The 20,070-nt window shown below is 45.7% G+C and overlaps 1 protein-coding gene across 1 annotated transcript in view; it reads left to right on the forward strand.

Moving 5' to 3' along the window:
- Positions 1–14,315, forward strand: part of LOC144953346 (uncharacterized) — a 244,395-nt gene extending 230,080 nt beyond the window's left edge. Inside the window, 1 exon segment of the mRNA XM_078883908.1 lies at positions 10,394–14,315. Coding sequence (XP_078740034.1) covers positions 10,394–11,914 — 1,521 coding nt within the window. The 3' untranslated portion in view covers positions 11,915–14,315.
- Positions 14,316–20,070: the final 5,755 nt, after the last annotated feature.

Genomic DNA, 20,070 nt, shown 5'->3' on the forward strand with positions numbered 1-20,070 from the left:
CCGCCTTATAGAAGCCCTCCGCTCCCGAGGAGACGGAGCCTATGCAGACCGCGATGTGAGCACCCACCTTAGTCGACCAATCACCACGCGCTGCCACACAATCCCTTCACTGTCAGCGCGCGTCACCAACACACAGCCAATCACCACCACATAACCCATGACCCCGCGCAGACCTACGATCCCTCACTGTCAGCGCGCGTCACCAACACACAGCCAATCACCACGCGCTGACACACGATCCCTACTGCCAGCGCATATCAACACTACAGATACATTCTCCACACAACACTCATTCGAAATTTGCATGACGTCTTAAATGTTGGCGAATTTGGACAAGAAATGGTCCTTGCCGATTAACGTCTGGATGTTCACAACCATGGGTTGAAGCAAGCCTGACCGCCTACAGCCCCCTCACAACCATTTACGGCCTTGGGCCAGGAAAGTCACGAAAAAAATTGCGCACGAACGACGCATCCACGCAAACTCCCGATGCTCCGTTTTGAATTAGATAATTTTATTTCTTCATTGAAGCTTATATAATTTTACATCTGGAAGCCTTCATTGAAAACAACATTTCGTGTGAATTTTCTCTTGTCGTTAAGTAGATGGCCTTACTGGGGTTCGGTTCGATGCGGACTTTCACCTGGTTGGGATTGCAGGGTGGAGATAAGGCGACATAGAACTAACCGTGCTAGAAAACCGCCGTCTGCAGATCGATTCCAACGTGAGCTAACGTCTGTCCCTGCGCCTCCATCATTCATGCAGGGGGCGCGTAGGTTTGCAGCGCCCCCTGCATGAAAACGATGGAAAGTGCAGTGTTCATCACAGATAGACGAAGTGCGCTGATATAAGAGTACGAGCAGGAAGTACCCGGCGTTGCCTGGGCGAAAAAGACACACACACACATGGACTTAGACACACACGCACAGACATTCGCTTCAGATACACATGGAGTTACACACGCAATTCGACGTACACACATACAGCGACTCAAACACGTAGACTCTCACACACACATCGACCTAATTACACATGGATTTACACACATCGACTAAGAGACACACACATGGACTTACACACAACAAGGACCCACGCACACACATGGACTCACATACATATGTAATAAACGACTCTGTCAGGCTTTCCTGGTCTCCGTTGTCGTTTATTTAGGTTCTTCGTATCGCACCCCGCTGGTCCTCGCCTGGACCCGCGCCGCCTCCGCCGCGCGCCCCGCGACGCTCCGTGTGGCCCGCCCTCGCTGGTGGCCGCTCCGCTCTCTCCGTGTGCCCCGCACACGCCGCCAGCCACACCGCTCGCTCCGTGTGCCCCGCACACTCCGCTAGTCACTCACTAGCCACGTGTGCCCCGCACACTCTGCTAGTCACTCACTAGCCACGTGTGCCCCGCACACTCTGCTAGTCACTCACAAGCCACGTGTGCCCCGCACACTCTGCTAGCCCCTCACACTCTGCTAGCCCCCTCTACCCCACGCACACCGCTGGCCGACGGTGTGCGTAGGTCTTCGACCACGTGGCAGATGGCGCTGCTCCACCACGTGGCAGATGGCGCCATCTCCCGCACTGCCCAGCGTGGCTTCCACTATTCTCGCTCCGTTTCAACTTCCCGATCTCTTCCGGCTCCCTCCCTATATCCTTCCCATCACGTGACCCTGACTCCTCCTTCCCGTACTGCCCCCGTCTCCACCCCGCATTCACCTCGTCTCCCATTGGAGCCGAGGTGAGCAGTGGCTCCTCCCACACGCTCCGTGTGATTGGCGCGGAGGCCAGCAACCACCCCGTTTATGCTCGCATTACACATATGTTGAAGTGCAATGACGACACGGAGGCAGGTCTTCAGTTAAGGGCTTGCGCCAGTTATTTATTAAGGGTTTTTGGATAACTTCCCCAGGGGTAAGTGTCCTTTACTAGGTTTCTTCACACGAACCTTCACTCTGTCTGTTCCTAGCTCGGCTAGCGCCAAGGCTCTCTCTCTCGAGTCAGATCGGGGGTTCAGCCAACACCGACCGACCGACCGAGGAAAGCAGCACCTTTTATCACTACTGCCGGCTTGTCTCCAGACTCCCTGAGCTCTACCCCTGGCTGGCTCTTCAACCGCTCTCTTTCCCGGGCTCCTACAGTAACCCCGCGTTCGTTACGTGGTCCCCCTTAAGTACCGAGAGGAGACGTGGCGTCATCACCTCGCCCAGCGCGCATGACGTCATCGCACTGAACAACGAGCATGAGGTCACATCCCTATATTACTCCTCCACACAGAGACTCGCACACATTGGCCTCCACACATACGGACTCGCATAGACATGGACTTTAGATACACACACATGGTGTTATACACACATAATATCGACTCACAAACACATTGACTTACACAAATATGAACTAACAAAGATCAAAGATCCCCCATATAGCCTTAACAGACTGTAGGGGCAAGTGCTGTTAGCGAGCACCTATGGACTAACACACACATGGACTAACACACATACACATCGACGTACATACATCAACTGACACACATAGACACACACACAGTGACTTACATGAAGCCATGCACACACATGGACTAACACACACACATGGACTAATATGCACACTTGGACTTACACACACATCGACGTACACACACAAACATCTGGCATTGCCTGGGCAAAAAAGACACAGATACTCCGACTTACACACACACACATGGACCTAAACACACACACATATGGACTCAAATACACACATCGACTCACACACACATCGACTTACACAGCAATCCCCGATGATGCCACAGCTAGAGCAATTATCTCTCTCTGGCGAGCCTTAGCGAGGAGCAGTTTCTAAACAAAGGTCTTCCCAGTACTGGCAGGTGCATCAAGGATACAAATGACTCGATTTGTAGTCTCAATGTCTTCCAAGATTTCCTTGTAGGCTTCTATTTGTGCATCCATCAGCTTTGGTTAATTTTCCCAAAAAAATGTAAGATTCTGTCAAGAATAATAGCATATTTCACTAGGATCTCTTGAGCAAGGGCATGCAGGTTGTCCCTGTAGGGTGTTGGTAGTCCCATAGACGTGAAGTATTTTCCAGCAATGGAGTGCAGTTTGTCGTGAAGGAGGATGAGGGCCTGTTTGAAGATAACATCAGAAAGTTGTCGTCCAGGTTTGTATTTTGTTATTGAACTCCTTGGAGGATGTCCTCACTCATGCCCTCTTTGTATTTTTGCCAGAGTCCCATGGGGTTAGATGGGCTGCAAACTTGATGAGTCATGCAGAAGAGCAATGTCAGTTGGAAAGGGGACTGACCAACATAAGCTTCTGTCATCGCTTTATGATTAAGGTGATCATGCGCAAGAATTGTACGAAGATTGCAAGCTTCCCTGTATGTTTGACAGACAACTCGTTCCACTGTTTATAGGTCTTGGAAAGATTTGTGCCCTTTGGCAACATTGAAAAGCATTGGGAGAAAGTAGCACTGCTGATTGTTGGGATGAACTGTGTCGACTCGTCCGAAGGCATCTGATTCACCGTCAGCAGCACTTCGCTTCTATTTTTTTTGCAGTCCATGTATAGTAGGAGGGAACTTAATGGTAGAGCAGGTTGGCAGCAAATGGGTCACTTGGACACAAAACCAAGAACGCCATAAGGGTGTAGAGCCAGGGCCTGTTGTTGGGCATTTCCTTTGGTGACCAAGATGCGTTAACCATTTGCAGGTGAATTGCCAAATGGACGACTGTGGGTGGATGGCCATGGATAGGGAAGCCAAGAATTCAGCAAATGGCCTCATTGTTGCTGATGTATCTTGCTTGTAAAAAAAAGTTTTGGGTCATGCACACTTTTTACTTATGAAATTTCCCACTTTTTTACGTAATATATAGGATACTAAGGCTAAGCATACCCGAGGATTGCACTTTTGTTGAAAAATGAAGTTGCAAATATTTGGCCATTATGGGCCAAAAACGGCATCAGTTAGTATGCCGATATTCTATATTGGGACGTGCACATTTCATCATAAAATGTTCCACTTTTAATCTAATACATAGCATACTAAGGGTAAATACAATTGATGAATTAACTTTTTGTTGAAAAATAAAGCTATGAAAATTTGGCTTATTTTGGTTAAAACCGGCATAAGTATCCCCGATTTGATTTATGGGACGTGAAATTTCCCACTTTTAATGTAATATAGAGCATACTAATGCTTAACAAAATGGAGGAATTCACTTTTTCTTGGAAAATCTAGCTATGAAAATTTTGGCCAAGAACGGCATAGGTTAACTTTGTCGATTTTATCTTTTTACTTCAAATTTCACGGTGAAAATTCCCACTTTTAATGTAATACATAGCATACTAAGGCTAAATACAATAGAGGAATTAAAATTCGTCCAAAAATAAAGCTGTGAAAGTTGGGCTTATTTGGCCTAAAATCGGCACAGTATGCCGATTAACTTTTTTATATTCGAAAATTTCATGCATGAAATGCCACACTTTTTAACGTAATATATAGTCTACTCAGGCTAAACACAACCAAGGAATGCACGTTTCGTTGAAAAATAAAGCTAGGAAAATTGGGCTAATTTTTCCAAAAAACGGCATCGGTTAGTATGGCGATTCTCTTTTCATGGACGTGAAAATGTCATCGTGAAATGTCGCCAGCAGTGTGCTGGAGAGCCAAGCAACGACATGTACAAAGTGCTGCTCATCGCGAGCAGCACCGATGGAGGTCGTCACGGCACACGAGGGGGTGGGTGTCCAGCACCACACCCGGCCGCCTTTGTCTCCCCAGTGGCGATGTTGACACACCGCACCGGGTACTCGTTTGAGGCTGAGTCGAAACTCTCGCTCTCTTCATTTCAACAAACTTGAACTCTGACCCCGCTCTCTGACGTCACCGCTCAGCGTAACCTCATCGGCGTCAAACGCCAGGGGGAGGTGTTCCTCGCTAGTGACGTCATGTCACCCACCCCCAACCACCGCGCTCTCGAGCGTGACGTCACCTCCGCTCGGCCGCTGTCGATATCTGTCCCAGTGCCAATCCTTATTTGGGCAAAGCCACGCCCAGTAACTGGCGGCTCATTAACATAATGTTTTCGTGAAAGTCGTCGCGAGTTTCGAGCCGCTCATTGTGGGAGGGGAGTGTCATCGTACCCCGCAAGTGACGTCATGTCACCTGCTGCCGCGTGACGTCGCGAGGGACCAGGAAGTTGCCGCTCCGCCCGTACACTGAAATCCGAGGTGAGAAATTCTCATCGCGGTTGTGGTGGTTGTGGTGGTGGTTATGGTGGTTGTTGTGGTGGTGGTGGTTGTTGTGGTGGTGGTTGTGGTGGTGGTTGTGGTGGTGGTGGTGGTTGCGGTGGTAGTGGTGGTTGCGGTGGTGGTTGTTGCGGTGGTGGTTGTTGCGGTGGTGGTGGTAGCGGTGGTGGTTGCGGTGGTGGTTGTGGTGGTTGTGGTGGTGGTTGTTGCGGTGGTGGTGGTTGCGGTGGTGGTGGTTGCGGTGGTGGTGGTTGCGGTGATTGGTTGTGGATGTGGTGGTGGTTGTTGTTATGGTGGTGGTTGTTGTTGTTTACCGAGGTAGAGCCTCGCTCTCTCCCTCGTAAGGATGGCAATTGAGTAGCAGCGAGCATGGAAGCGATGTCCAGGTTGGAACTTTACAACGCGGGGCCTTGCCTCCTGCCCTCGGCTGATCGCGTTTGCTTCAATTCTCTCGCTTAGTTTAGCAATCTGTGGAAGAACGTAATCAGCCAGTTTATGCGTTAGTTGTGTGTTGACCGACTCTTTGTGTTGCATTGCATTACATTTCAAATGTTACAAAGTTTGTTTGATTAAGTGCAGTCACCAAACCTCTAAATTCTAGATTTGAAGCTTTCGTGACTGCAATGATTCATATTCTTAGGTTTTTTCGGTGAAGTCACGTGGGTAAAAACATTAAAAAGTAAAATAAAATAAAAATAAAAATCACGACGTTTCGGAGGCAACACATTCTTTTGAGATGGGTGGTGGTGGGAATCCGGTTTCAAGTAGGAATCTGTGTGGGTAGCTTTCCTGTAGACAGAATGTCCAAGGATCCGTCAGGCCTCCTCTCAAACAGAATATCCAAGAATGGTAGTTTACCGTCTTTCTCCACTTCCATGGTGAATCTGATGGATGGGTGTCTAGAATTGATGTGGTCCAAGAAGTGGTTCAATGCTGGGAGGCCATGTGGCCAGATGACGAAAGTGTCGTCTTTGGAAGAACAGGAAAGCCACCCACACAGATTCCTACTTGAAACCGGATTCCCACCACCACCCATCTCAAAAGAACTCTCTCATCAAAACGCTATACCACAGAGCCCATGGCATTTCTGACCAACACCACCTGACCAGTGAATTGAGACATGTACATCGGGCCCTCAGGATGAACGCATACTCTGACCGCACTATCCGCCAAGCTGTCTCTCCCACCATACAGAAACAGCCACATGAAACTCCGACCAAAACTATCACGTTGCCATACATAGCAGGCGTGACCAAAAAGATCTCCAAAATTCTAAACAAACATAAGATCCAAGTCCGATTCAGTACAGTGCATAAAATCCGTGATTTGATTCCATCTGTGAAGGATGTCGTTCCTGACTTACAGTATCCTGGAGTCTACAAATTGAGTTGCATTTGTGGTGATTGCTACATTGGAGAAACGAAACGTCATGTTTCTGATCATGTCCGCGAGCACAAGTCAGATCTGAAACACGGCAGAACTGATTCTTCGGCCGTTGCCGATCATTGCTACAACTCGGTGGGCTCTCATGAAATTGTATTTTCCGAGACCAAGGTTCTCTGCAAACCTCCTGGCTACCATCAAAGGTTTGTACACGAAGCCATACAAATATACAAACACAGACATAATTTCAACCGTGATGACGGTTACAAACTGAGTAATCATTGGAAAGATGTGATTAACCATGCAAAAAAGATTTAACTACACTTATTTTCCAATCTTATTTGACAGACAACCATTACTGTTTAACCATGTTTAGTGGTGGTCTTCTTGTTACAGGTTGAGTCACAAACCGCACCTCTCCATAACAAAGGCTCAGCCTTTGTTATGCAGTCTATTCTTAATCTCAAACCTCACCTTACCATATTAATAATAAGTATGCGGCCCTTGCCCCACCACCTTCTCCAACCATTATATAAACGCAGTGGTAACTCCTGCAATCTCTCATTTACTTGATACAGCTGTCGTGGCTGTGACGGTACCGCCTGAAGACGGAAGCTTGTGTTGCCTCCGAAACGTCGTGATTTTTATTTAATTTTACTTTTTAATGTTTTTACCTACGTGACTTTACTGAAAAAACCTAAGAATATAAACCTCCAAATCTCTCATTGACACAAGGCCCTAATTATAATATGTTATAATTATTATAATGTTATAAGTATATGTTATAATTATAATATGTTATAATAATTTAATATATTGTAATAATTATAATATGTTATAATAATTATAATATGTTATAATTATAATATGTTGTAATAATTATAATATGTTGTAATAATTATAATATGGTGTCATAATTATAATATGTTATAATCATTATAATATGTTATAATCATTATAATATGTTGTAATCATTAAATTTGCTCAAAATGTCCCCCCAGTAAATTGCTATAAAAATATTTTTTTTAACTAATAATTGCGATGCTATGTTAATAAAAACAATTTGCTAAACCTCGGCCACAAAATCTGGACTTGTCTTCATATAACAATGCATAGATTTCTGTTTATATGATTGCGTTGTACTTTATGAATCCCTAATCTCTGCCATTACATACTATGAAACAAGAAAAGGTAAAAAAGAAAAAACATAGCAATGTAATACAATACACAGGCGTTGTTTCTCTGTGTGCCTATTTGTGTCTCTCTCTGTGCGTCTCTGTCATCTCTCTCTGTGTCTATGTGTGTGTCTCTCTCTGTGTCTCTCTCTCTGTGTGTTTCTGTGTCATCTCTCTCTGTGTGTCTCTGTGTGTGTCTCTCTCTGTGTGTCTCTGTGTCATCTCTCTCTGTCTATGTGTCTCCGTGTCTGTGTTTTGTCTCTCTCTCAAATTGAACAATCTTTGGAAGAACATAATCAATAATTAACCAGGTGGGGTGTTGACTGTTATGTTAGCCGACTCTCTGTGTTGTTTTGCATTACATTTCTAAGTTTCCTAGGTTTGTTTTCTCTTTCATTTGTACCTGATGATTGCTTGTGTTGCAATCAAAACATCGTATGCTATTATTAAAAAAAAAAATTCTACATTACTTTATTGAAAGAACCAGAGTATCTTTCTTAAGTTTTAATTTCTCCTCACCTGGCTGGCTACTTTGTAACTTTATTTTATTTTCAATATTCTTTTTTTTTTCATTTTTTACCAGGCCACGCCCGCTTGAGCTGCTGTACCGCTCTTGTTTTCAGAAGCGACCTGCCCACAACAACAATAACAACAAGGTGGGGCTTGTCAACAGCGTGGCGGTGTTCACTCTAGACGCGTGGCGGTGTTCACTCTGGACGCGCGGTGGTGTACACTTTCTACATGTGGAGGGGAAACCCGGCGATTGGGAAGGAAATCAATGCAACCACGGGGAGAGGGAGTGACACGCAGCCTCGGCTGTGTTGATTGATCCTCAATTAATTACTTGGTGGAGTGAGGAAGCATTAATACTGAGCAGGTGAAGGTGGCCAGGCGTGAGTCTGGACACACCACCACCTGTGAACCATGCCAGTGTGTGACAGTGGTGGAGCCAGTGGGGGTGGGGTAGCACGTGCTCCCCCCCCCCCCCCCCACGATCTGATAGAAATCCCTAATTTCGATGGGATCATTGGGGTTTATTATTAAATAGCTTCACTACCCGGCTTCGCCCGGGACTTGGATTCTTGTCTTGGATAAATTTCATATTCCCTCATATTTCACTGAAACACCCAGAAAAAAATTGATGCTTGCAAGAAAGAAAAAAGCTGAAACAAATCAAGTTACCTAAATCGGATGTTTTCACTGAAGGAAATTCAACCTTAATCCACTTCTACGCAAGGTCGATTTTGGCCACTTGGGAAGGGAATGACGTGGCGAGCTGAAAAGTCGCGTTCACTTAGAAATTCCAGACAGCATTGCAGACCGCTTAACTCAGGTGTGATGCGGGTTGACGCCACACACTTCATGGTCATTCCCCCCCCCCCCCCCCCAAAATACAAAAGTCTATTTTTATACTTTTTGCGTTGTGTACAGTTTGGAACCTACCCACATGCAAAATTTCAAGTGTGTGGCATGTTGGGAAGTATGCTAAACATTTCGAACAGACACGTATCCACACATTTCCCTTTTATATATATAGATAAATCGGCATTTTGCGACCCCCCCACTGCCACCGTGTGGGAAATTATTACATTTCAGTGACTCTATGAGAGGACAACATAAGTAACGGCAAAGCAGTTACAAACCACTCGCAGAATTGTGCGAAGTGGCGTATACAGTACACGACTTCCCTGAAGGCATCGCCTTCAGCGAGCGCAATGCCGATCACACGCGTCGAATAAAAAGCAAGGGACAAGTCCTTACTAACAACTCCTATCATTTTTCATTGCTGGAGGGGTTGCGACCCCTACCTGAAATCCTGGCTCCGCCTCTGAGTGTGTGACAGTGTCAAGTTTGTATTTGCAGTAAAGTCTATTCATGCTATTGAGCAGGGAGGTTATATCAAAACAGTAGTTTATTTTAGTTTTCCTCTGGAAGTCTTTATAAGAATGGAGTCAGGAAGTTATCACAGCACACGTGCAGCTGACGTCGGAACTGTTCATCCTTCCAAGGACATCTGTGTCTGGCTTCACACCTCTAAGTTGTGATTGAACATTAATTTATGCATATCTGCATAACACAAATAGTATTTTTTTCAACACCCTTTGCTATGTCAGCTGAATTTAGCTTTCATAAATATTCCTTTTGAAGCCAGACAGCCTAAATTGTGTGCTCGGAGTTTTGGGTTAACATTCATTTTGAAGATACGAGCGCTTCCAGGCATGTTTATAACCATTTGCCCTCTCATTGTGTGCCATAAGAGCTCGCGTGATGAATTTGGGACACGTTTTTGCCTATATCATAAAATATGAATAACTATAGATGTGTAAGTCACGTGTGACTATATATATGCATTCCTCTATGCCTCGATACTGATGTGTAGATGGTGTGGATATTTTTTTTTTCTGTCTGCAGCTGTCGCTTTCTCTGCAAAATTGGTCTGATGGAGCAAAGATACTCGGCGCGACTCGGTGCAAAAAGGCAACAATGTGACCGGTGTGCATACAGCACGGATCGTCCTGAACATTTTACACAGCACCAGAGAACTCACACAGGAGAGAAACCCTTCAAGTGCAGTGTGTGTGGAAAGGCGTTTGCACGTTCATATACTCTTGTAGAACACCAGAGAACACACACGGGAGAGAAACCCTTCAAGTGTAGTGTGTGTGGGAAGGCGTTTGCACGTTCATCTACTTTTGTAGAACACCAGAGAACACACACGGGAGAGAAACCCTTCAAGTGCAGTGTGTGTGAGAAGGCGTTTGTACAGTCATCTGCTCTTGTAGAACACCAGAAAACACACACGGGAGAGAAACCCTTCAAGTGCAGTGTGTGTGGAAAGGCATTTGCACGTTCATCGACTCTTAAAAAACACCAGAGAACACACACGGGAGAGAAACCCTTCAAGTGCAGTGTGTGTGTGAAGGCGTTTGCACAGTCATCTGTTCTTGTAGAACACCAGAGAACACACACGGGAGAGAAACCCTTCAAGTGCAGTGTGTGTGGGAAGGCGTTTGCATGTTCATCGACTCTTAAAAAACACCAGAGAACACACACGGGAGATAAACCCTTCAAGTGCAGTGTGTGTGGGAAGGGGTTTGCATGTTCATCAAATCGTCATTTACACCAGAGAACACACATGGGAGAGAAATCCTTCAAGTGCAGTGTGTGTGGGAAGGCGTTTGCACAGTCATCTGTTCTTGTAGAACACCAGAGAACACACACGGGCGAGAACCCCTTCAAGTGCAGTGTGGGTGGGAAGGCATTTTTATATTCATCTGCTCTTGTAACACACCAGAGAACACACACGGGAGATAAACCCTTCAAGTGCAGTGTGTGTGGGAAGGGGTTTGCATGTTCATCAAATCGTCATTTACACCAGAGAACACACATGGGAGAGAAACCCTTCAAGTGCAGTGTGTGTGGGAAGACGTTTTCAGTTTCATCTAATCTTGTACAACACCAGAGAACACACACGGGAGAGAAACCCTTCAAGTGCAGTGTGTGTGGGAAGGCGTTTGCACATTCATCTGCTTTTGTAGTACACCAGAGAACACACACGGGAGAGAAACCCTTCAGGTGCACTCTGTGCGGGAAGGCGTTTGCACGTTCATCAATTCTTCATGTACACCAGAGAACACACACAGGAGAGAAACCCTTCAGGTGCACTCTGTGCGGGACGGCGTTTGCACGTAAACAAATTCTTCAAAAACACCAGAGAACACACAAGCGTCAGAATATCCACAAGGAGTGGAGTCTGAAATCAGCTTGTGAAAGTCAAAGTGCCGCAATGAGCCCATCCCTCATGAAACAAGAACCGGAAGGAAATCCCAGCTTGGACACTTTTAAAGGTATCGAGATGAAATATGAGGAGGTGAAATGTGAAGAAGTGATGGTGAAGAGTGAAGAAGTGAAGGTAAAATGTGAAGATGAAGAGTCAACTCCAAAATCGGACCGTCACATCGATGGAGGCAACGTGAAGCAGGAGGAGAATTCTGACTGTGAGGCAGAGCGAGGCAACTCCCAGCAGTTTGTGGAGGTGGAGGTGTGGGTGGACTTCCTCCGAGACAATACAAAGTCAAATGGAGACCCGGTAGATGTGTCAGCTTGAGACGATTGTTCTCCAATAGATGCACCTTTGTCACAGACCTTTAATGACAAGAAATAAGTTTAACACTCAATTCCTAGGTTCAACTTGCAGGGTAAGTGCAGCCAGTCTTTGTGGATGTGTGGGTTTAGTAGATCTCTAACCAGGAGCGAGAGCCAATAAGCTCCCAAGCATTCACTATGTTTTAATAATTCCATTTATATGGTGCTTAATCGCCCCGGCAATTTCGGAGTTTTGTATCGTATCTCGTCTCAAACACTCGAAGAGCATCCCCAGGTAGCAGCTGCCCCTGTGTGGCATAAGGTGGTGGCCCTGCACTGGCCTGCATGTGGACAAGATCCTGTTTGGAATTTGCTCAATTTTGACCCAGACGCCAGCATGCAATGGCCTACTCGTTTTGAATGGCGCAATAGTATGTTGTACATAAACTGTTAAGCAGACGGTGCATATTGTTTTTTTAAATAGCTTCTTGTTAATACGATGTAACCTGTTGCAGTATATTTCAGTGCAGTAATTCAATTTTGTTAAAATGACTCCATAATTTAGAATGAATACTTGAATGATTGATTGCGTCCATGTAACATTTTGTCTATAAGGGTCAAATATTGAATAAGTGATGTTAGGACAAAGAGTGTTTTGGAATAACCTGTAATGATAACTCGGGTGAGACCCGTTCTTCTGATACAGGTCAAAGGGTATTTTTGTGTTTTGGAAGCGTCTGCCTCTGGAGCAACTCATTGTCCTTGAAATAGGGAGCACACACCTACGTGACTTTACCGAAAAAACCTAAGATTATGAACCCTTGCAGTCACGGAAGCTTCAAATCTAGAAGAAAATGCCACTCAAAGGTTACACGTAGAGGAACATTCTCTACAACACGAATTATAATTGTGTCTTACGTGTTGACGTAGATTTTGTCTAACTAGGACGAGAAATGCCCCTTGCTGATTAACGTCTGGATGTTCGTAACTATCGGTTGAAGCAAGCCCGGCTGCTCTTGAGACGCTGTGCACCAATAAGGCTCCACAGGTGGCTTGCACTGAATCAATGATGCACTCCCAGAAGACTGTGCTAGTTATAGTTTGTGTAAAACATTCCTTTGTTTCGTGGAGAGATCGATAAATGAAAGATGTCATGTCTGCTGATCTGCTTCATAGCTAGGAGGTAATTTTAAGAGCACATTTGAAATGCATTTTTGGTACAGATTTGTATTAGGTTACAAGGCAGAGCACATCTAGTAGATACATTCTCCACACAACACTCAATCGAAATTTGCATGACGTCTTATATGTTGGCGAACTAGGACAAGAAATGGTTCTTGCCGATTAACGTCTGGATGTTCACAACCATGGGTTGAAGCAAGCCTGACCGCCTACAGCCCCCTCACAACCATTTACGGCCTTGGGCCAGGAATAGTCACGAAAAAAATTGCGCACGAACGACGCATCCACGCAAACTCCCGATGCTCCGTTTTGAATTAGATAATTTTATTTCTTCATTAAAGCTTATATAATTTTACATCTGGAAGCCTTCATTGAAAACAACATTTCGTGTGAATTTTCTCTAGTTAAGTAGATGGCCTTACCGGGGTTCGGTTCGATGCGGACTTTCACCTGGTTGGGATTGCAGGGTGGAGATAAGGCGACATAGAGCTGACCGTGCCAGAAAACCGCCGTCTGCAGATCGATTCCAACGTGAGCTAACGTCTGTCCCTGCGCCTCCGTCATTCATGCAGGGGGTGCTGTTGTATGTGTTGGAATTATGAAAATTTTGATAAAAATAATAAAAATTAAAAATTTTCCGAAAAATGCGTAAATCGCATAAATTATGATAGTGTGTATTAATATGCATAAATTATGATAATGTGTGTAATAATATGCATAAATTATGATAATCACGGAGATAATCGTAGTAGTTTATGCGGATGCTTGCGATTATGTTAATGTGTGCAGTTATGATAATTAAGCTTAGTTTCGTTTATCCAGAGTTATATCAATCAGGATAACACGATTATCATTGATTAAACATTTACCGATTATCTTAGTGTGTGTTATGTTATTTTAGGTCTCCAGTTTAATATCTCATCACAGGATACAGTTCTAAGGAATAAGACAGTTTTGCATGGACTTGGAAAGAAGCACTCGAGACTTGGTGTTCAGCAATTTTAATTCTAAACAAACACATGACACTCTAGTATGCAAAAGCAAGTATATGTCAATAAATTCATGGGCAAGATTATGCAATTAACGAAAATGAATGACTAAAACATTCCTTATTCATGTAACTCGACGGCAGCAACTGCTTTGCACGATCAGTTGATATTGAACGCACCACCTTGAAATGGCAACCCTTTTTGAAACGCAAAGATAATTTTTTTGAAAGTCTTATTCGTGTGCGTGTTGTGTGTGCGTTGTCCCCTCGTAATATTAATTAAATTTCTTGGAGCCGGGAGTTGTGTCGTTAGCTTGTGTGGTGTGGGAGGATACAACCCGCCGCCAGCGAAGTTCCTCTCTGGGTTGGGCGTGGCCGCAGCGAGCCGTGCTGCCTTCCTCTCTCCACTGCTCGATTCAGTTTGCACGACGCTCGCCGTCGTGTTGCGCAATGATTCCGTCGTCGGATAGCGCGCAGCTCCTCCACGAGTTGGCACGACGCTCGGTGACGCCCAAGTCGTGCTGCTCGTGCGCTCTCTCTTTCTCTCCTTGATCGCTGCCGACTTCACACGGACACTCGCCCTTCAGGCGGTGTTGCTCAGGCTCTGGACAACGCGGCTGTGCGTGCTCACCGGCTTGGAGCGCTCATCCGCTGCTGCTCGTCCTTTTTGATGCTCGCTTGGTCGACGCTCGGCGATTTCTGCCCTTTTACAGGTTGATTGCTTGTCGTCACTCGTCTCTCTCTTCTCCGTGCTTTCCTTTGTTCGTGCAGCTGCCAGATTCACTCGCACTTAACTTCGTTCTGCGAGAAGCGACACCTGCTATCGGCATCGGTGTTTGCTCCCTCACGATGCTCTGCCAGCTGGAGCACGGCTGAAACCCACCCTCGACCCAGGTTGAACTCAGACTTCTGCGACTCGAACGACCCCTCCTCGTTCCATCACTTCTCGAGGCACGACGCGCCCCAGCTCCCTTGCGAGTCCCGTCGCAACGCTGCGTCGCAAGCCGAGTCGCGAGACTGAGCGCGACTTGAACAGACTGCACTCAGGCGGTCACTCTACGACCCCTCGTCGTCCCATCTCTTCTCGAGGCACGATCTGCCCCAGCTCCCTTGCGAGCCCCGTCGCAACGCCGCGTCGCAAGCCGAGTTGCGAGACTGAGCACGACTCGAACCAGACTGCTCATTCGCTATGTGCTCTTGTGCTTAAACTCAAAAACGTGACTCCCCTCTCTGCGCATTCCTTGCGAGAGGAACAACAACGAGAGAAACAGATGTCCCAGCTATGCCTGCACAGACCCCCCCCCCCTCGCGACCCTTTGACCCCTCCTCCCTCTGGGTGGGTCATTCCGAGGCCAGACCCCGCTGGAAGACAAAGGTGGTCGAGGAGATGTATGCAATACCTTATGTGGTCCTGTGTGTTACATTTATTCTTGATATTTCTTATATTTTAATGTCCTGAGGTTAAGTGCAACTAAGTTTCCACTTACGCTTCCTTAACTGTTGGAATTCGTAATTATTATTATTTTTTTTGGTCAGGTAGATAGAAACATACAATACAAAATAATATATATATATACCGTGAATACGAGTAATACAAGGGAATTACTAATAAAAAGCCCCTATTGTTTGTTGGTTAATTCTTTTTGTTAAGTTTCTACTTTTCGGTACGGAAAACGTTTAAGGAAAACGCGAGTTGCAAAAGTTGTTTTTCTCTGCTCTGCACCCCATCCGTGTATCTCCAGATGTCTTGGGAGGTTAGTCCATCGATCTTTTTGTCCATCTGGATGTCTATGACCTCTCTGTGACCGAATTCTTATCGTTTTAATGGCCCTCCATGTTTCATAGATTCCTGGTGTGCTTGTGAGGAGAAGTGGGTTGTTTTCATTGTTTAATTAAAAAATATATATATAGATATAATTTTAAAAAAAATTCTTAATTATTAATATTAATAACGGAAAACAGGGCATAGATACAACAGCGCGTAGGTTTGCAGCGCCCCCTGCATGAAAACGATGGAAAGTGCAGCGTTCATCACAGATAGATGAAGTGCGCTGATATAAGAGTACGAGCGGGAAGTACCCGGCGTTGCCTGGGCGAAAAAGACACACACACACGGACTTAGACACACATGCACAGACATTCGCTTCAGATACACATGGAGTTACACACGCAAATCGACGTACACACATACAGGGACTCAAACACGTAGACTCTCACACACACATGGACCTAAGCACACATAGATTTACACACATCGACTAAGAGACACACACATGGACTTACACACAACATGGACCCACGCACACACATGGACTCACATATGTAATAAACGACTCTGTCAGGCTTTCTTGGTCTCGTTTGTCGTTTATTTAGGTTCTTCGTATCGCACCCCGCTGGTCCTCGCCCGGACCCGCGCCGCCTCCGCCGCGTGCCCCGCGACGCTCCGTGTGGCCCGCACTCGCTGGTGGCCGCTCCGCTCTCTCCGTGTGCCCCGCAAACGCCGCCAGCCACACCGCTCGCTCCGTGTGCCCCGCACACTCCGCTAGTCACTCACTAGCCACGTGTGCCCCGCACACTCTGCTAGTCACTCACTAGCCACGTGTGCCCCGCACACTCTGCTAGTCACTCACTAGCCACGTGTGCCCCGCACACTCTGCTAGCCCCTCACTAGCCACGTGTGCCCCGCATACTCTGCTAGCCCCTCACACTCTGCTAGCCCCGTCTACCCCACGCACACCGCTGGCCGACGGTGTGCGTAGGTCTTCGACCACGTGGCAGATGGCGCTGCTCCACCACGTGGCAGATGGCGCCATCTCTCGCACTGCCCAGCGTGGCTTCCCCTGTTCTCGCTCCATTTCAACTTCCCGATCTCTTCCGGCTCTCTCCCTATATCCTTCCCATCACGTGACCCTGACTCCTCCTTCCCGTAATGCACCCGTCTCCGCCCCGCATTCACCTCGTCTCCCATTGGAGCCAAGGTGAGCAGTGGCTCCTCCCACACGCTCCGTGTGATTGGCGCGGAGGCCAGCAACCACCCCGTTTATGCTCGCATTACACATATGTTGAAGTGCAAATGACGACACGGAGGCAGGTCTTCAGTTAAGGGCTTGCGCCAGTTATTTATTAAGGGTTTTTGGATAAATTCCCCAGGGGTAAGTGTCCTTCACTAGGTTTCTTCACACGAATCTTCACTCTGTCTGTTCCTAGCTCGGCTAGCGCCAAGGCTCTCTCCCTCGAGTCAGATCGGGGGTTCAGCCAACACCGACCGACCGAGAAAGAGCAGCACCTTCTATCACTACGGCCGGCTTGTCTCCAGACTCCCTGAGCTCTACCCCTAGCTGGCTCTTCAACCGCTCTCTTTCCCGGGCTCCTACAGTAACCCCGCGTTCGTTACGTGGTCCCCCTTAAGTACCGAGAGGAGACGTGGCGTCATCACCTCGCCCAGCGTGCATGACGTCATCGCACTGAACAACGAGCATGAGGTCACATCCCTATATTACTCCTCCACACAGAGACTCGCACACATTGGCCTCCACACATACGGACTCGCACAGACATGGACTTTAGATACACACACATGGTGTTATACACACATATCGACTCACAAACACATTAACTTACACAAATATGAACTAACAAAGATCAAAGACCCCCCATATAGCCTTAACAGACTGTAGGGGCAAGTGCTGTTAGCGAGCACCTATGGACTAACTAACACAGGGACTAACACACATACACATCGACGTACATACATCAACTGACACACATAGACACACACACAGTGACTTACATGAAGCCATGCACACACATGGACTAACACACACACATGGACTAATATGCACACTTGGACTTACACACACATCGACGTACACACACAAACATCTGGCATTGCCTGGGCAAAAAAGACACAGATACTCCGACTTACACACACACACACATGGACCTAAACACACACACATATGGACTCAAATACACACATCGACTCACACACACATCGACTTACACAGCAATCCCCGATGATGCCACAGCTAGAGCAATTAACTCTCTCTGGCGAGCCTTAGCGAGGAGCAGTTTCAAAACAAAGGTCTTCCCAGTACTGGCAGGTGCATCAAGGATAAAAATGACTCGATTTGTAGTCTCAATGTCTTCCAAGATTTCCGTGTAGGCTTCTATTTGTGCATCCATCAGCTTTGGTTAATTTTCCCAAAGAAATGTAAGATTCTGTCAAGCATAATAGCATATTTCACTAGGATCTCTTGAGCAAGGGCATGCAGGTTGTCCCTGTAGGGTGTTGGTAGTCCCATAGACGTGAAGTATTTTCCAGCAATGGAGTGCAGTTTGTCGTAAAGGAGGATGAGGGCCTGTTTGAAGATAACATCAGAAAAGTTGTCGTCCAGGTTTGTATTTTGTTATTGAGTTCCGTGGAGGATGTCCTCACTCATGCCCTCTTTGTATTTTTGCCAGAGTCCTATGGGGTTAGATGGGCTGCAAACTTGAAGATTCATGCAGAAGAGCAATGTCAGTTGGAAAGGAGACTGACCAACAGAAGCTTCTGTCATAGCTTTATGAATATGGTGATCATGTGCAAGAATTGCACGAAGATTGCATGCTTCCCTGTAGGTTTGACAGACAACTCGTTCCACTTTTTATAGGTCTTGGAAAGATATGTGCCCTTTGGCAACATGGAAAAGCATTGGGAGAAAGTTGCACTGCTGATTGTTGGGATGAACTGTGTAGACTCGTCCGAAGGCATCTGATTCACCGTCAGCAGCACTTCGCTTCCATTTTTTTAGCAGTCCATGTATAGTAGGAGGGAACTTAATGGTAGAGCAGGTTGGCAGCAAATGGGTCACTTGGACACAAAACCAAGAACGCCATCAGAGTGGTATCTTGTGGAGCCAGGGCCTGTTGTTGGGCATTTCCTTTGGTGACCAAGATGCGTTGACCATTTTGGAGGTGAAGTGCCAAATGGATGACTGTGGGGGAACGGTCATGGATGGGTAAGCCATGAATTCAGCAAATTGCCTCATTGTTGCTCATGTATATTGCTTGGAAAAAAAGTTTTGGGTCATGCACACTTTGCCCATCTGTTTTGTAAGGCAAAGACAACCATGTCAGAGCCTTTTTACTTAAAAATTTCATGGTGAAATTTCCCACTTTTTTACGTAATATATAGGATATTAAGGCTAAGCACACCCGAGGATTGTACTTTTGTTGAAAAATGAAGCTGTAAAAATTTGGCCATTATTGGCCAAAAACGGCATAGGTTAGCATGCCTATTTTCTATATTGGGACGTGAACATTTCATCATAAAATGTTCCACTTTTAATCTAACACATAGCATACTAAGGGTAAATACAATTGATGAATGAACATTTTGTTGAAAAATTAAGCTATGAAAATTTGGCTTATTTTGGATAAAACTGGCATAAGTACCCAATTTTCCTTTTGGGACATGAAAATTTAATCGTGAAATTTCTCACTTTTAAAGTAATTTAGAGCATACTAATGCTTAACAAAATGGAGGAATTCAGTTTTTCTTGAAAAATCTAGCTATGAAAATGTAGCAAATTTTGGCCAAGAACGGCATTGGTAAAGTATGCCGATTTGATCTTTTTACTTCAAATTTCATCGTGAAATTTTCCACTTTTAATATAATACATAGCATACTAAGGCTAAATACAATAGAGGAATTAACTTTCGTCCAAAAATAAAGATGTGAAAGTTGGGCTTATTTGGCCTAAAATCGGCACAGTATGCCGATTAACTTTTTTATATTCGAAAATTTCATGCATGAAATTTCCCACTTTTTAACGTAATATATAGTATACTCAGGCTAAACACAACCAAGGAATGCACTTTTCGTTGAAAAATAAAGCTAGGAAAATTGGATAAATTTTTCCAAAAAACGGCCTAGGTTAGTATGGCGATTTTATTTTTATGGACGTGAAAATGTCATCGTGAAATGTCGCCAGCGGTGTTCTGGAGAGCCAAGCCACAACATCTAC

The sequence above is a fragment of the Lampetra fluviatilis genome, chromosome 74, assembly GCF_964198595.1.
Source record: "Lampetra fluviatilis chromosome 74, kcLamFluv1.1, whole genome shotgun sequence".
NCBI classification, from domain to species: Eukaryota; Metazoa; Chordata; class Hyperoartia; order Petromyzontiformes; family Petromyzontidae; genus Lampetra; species Lampetra fluviatilis.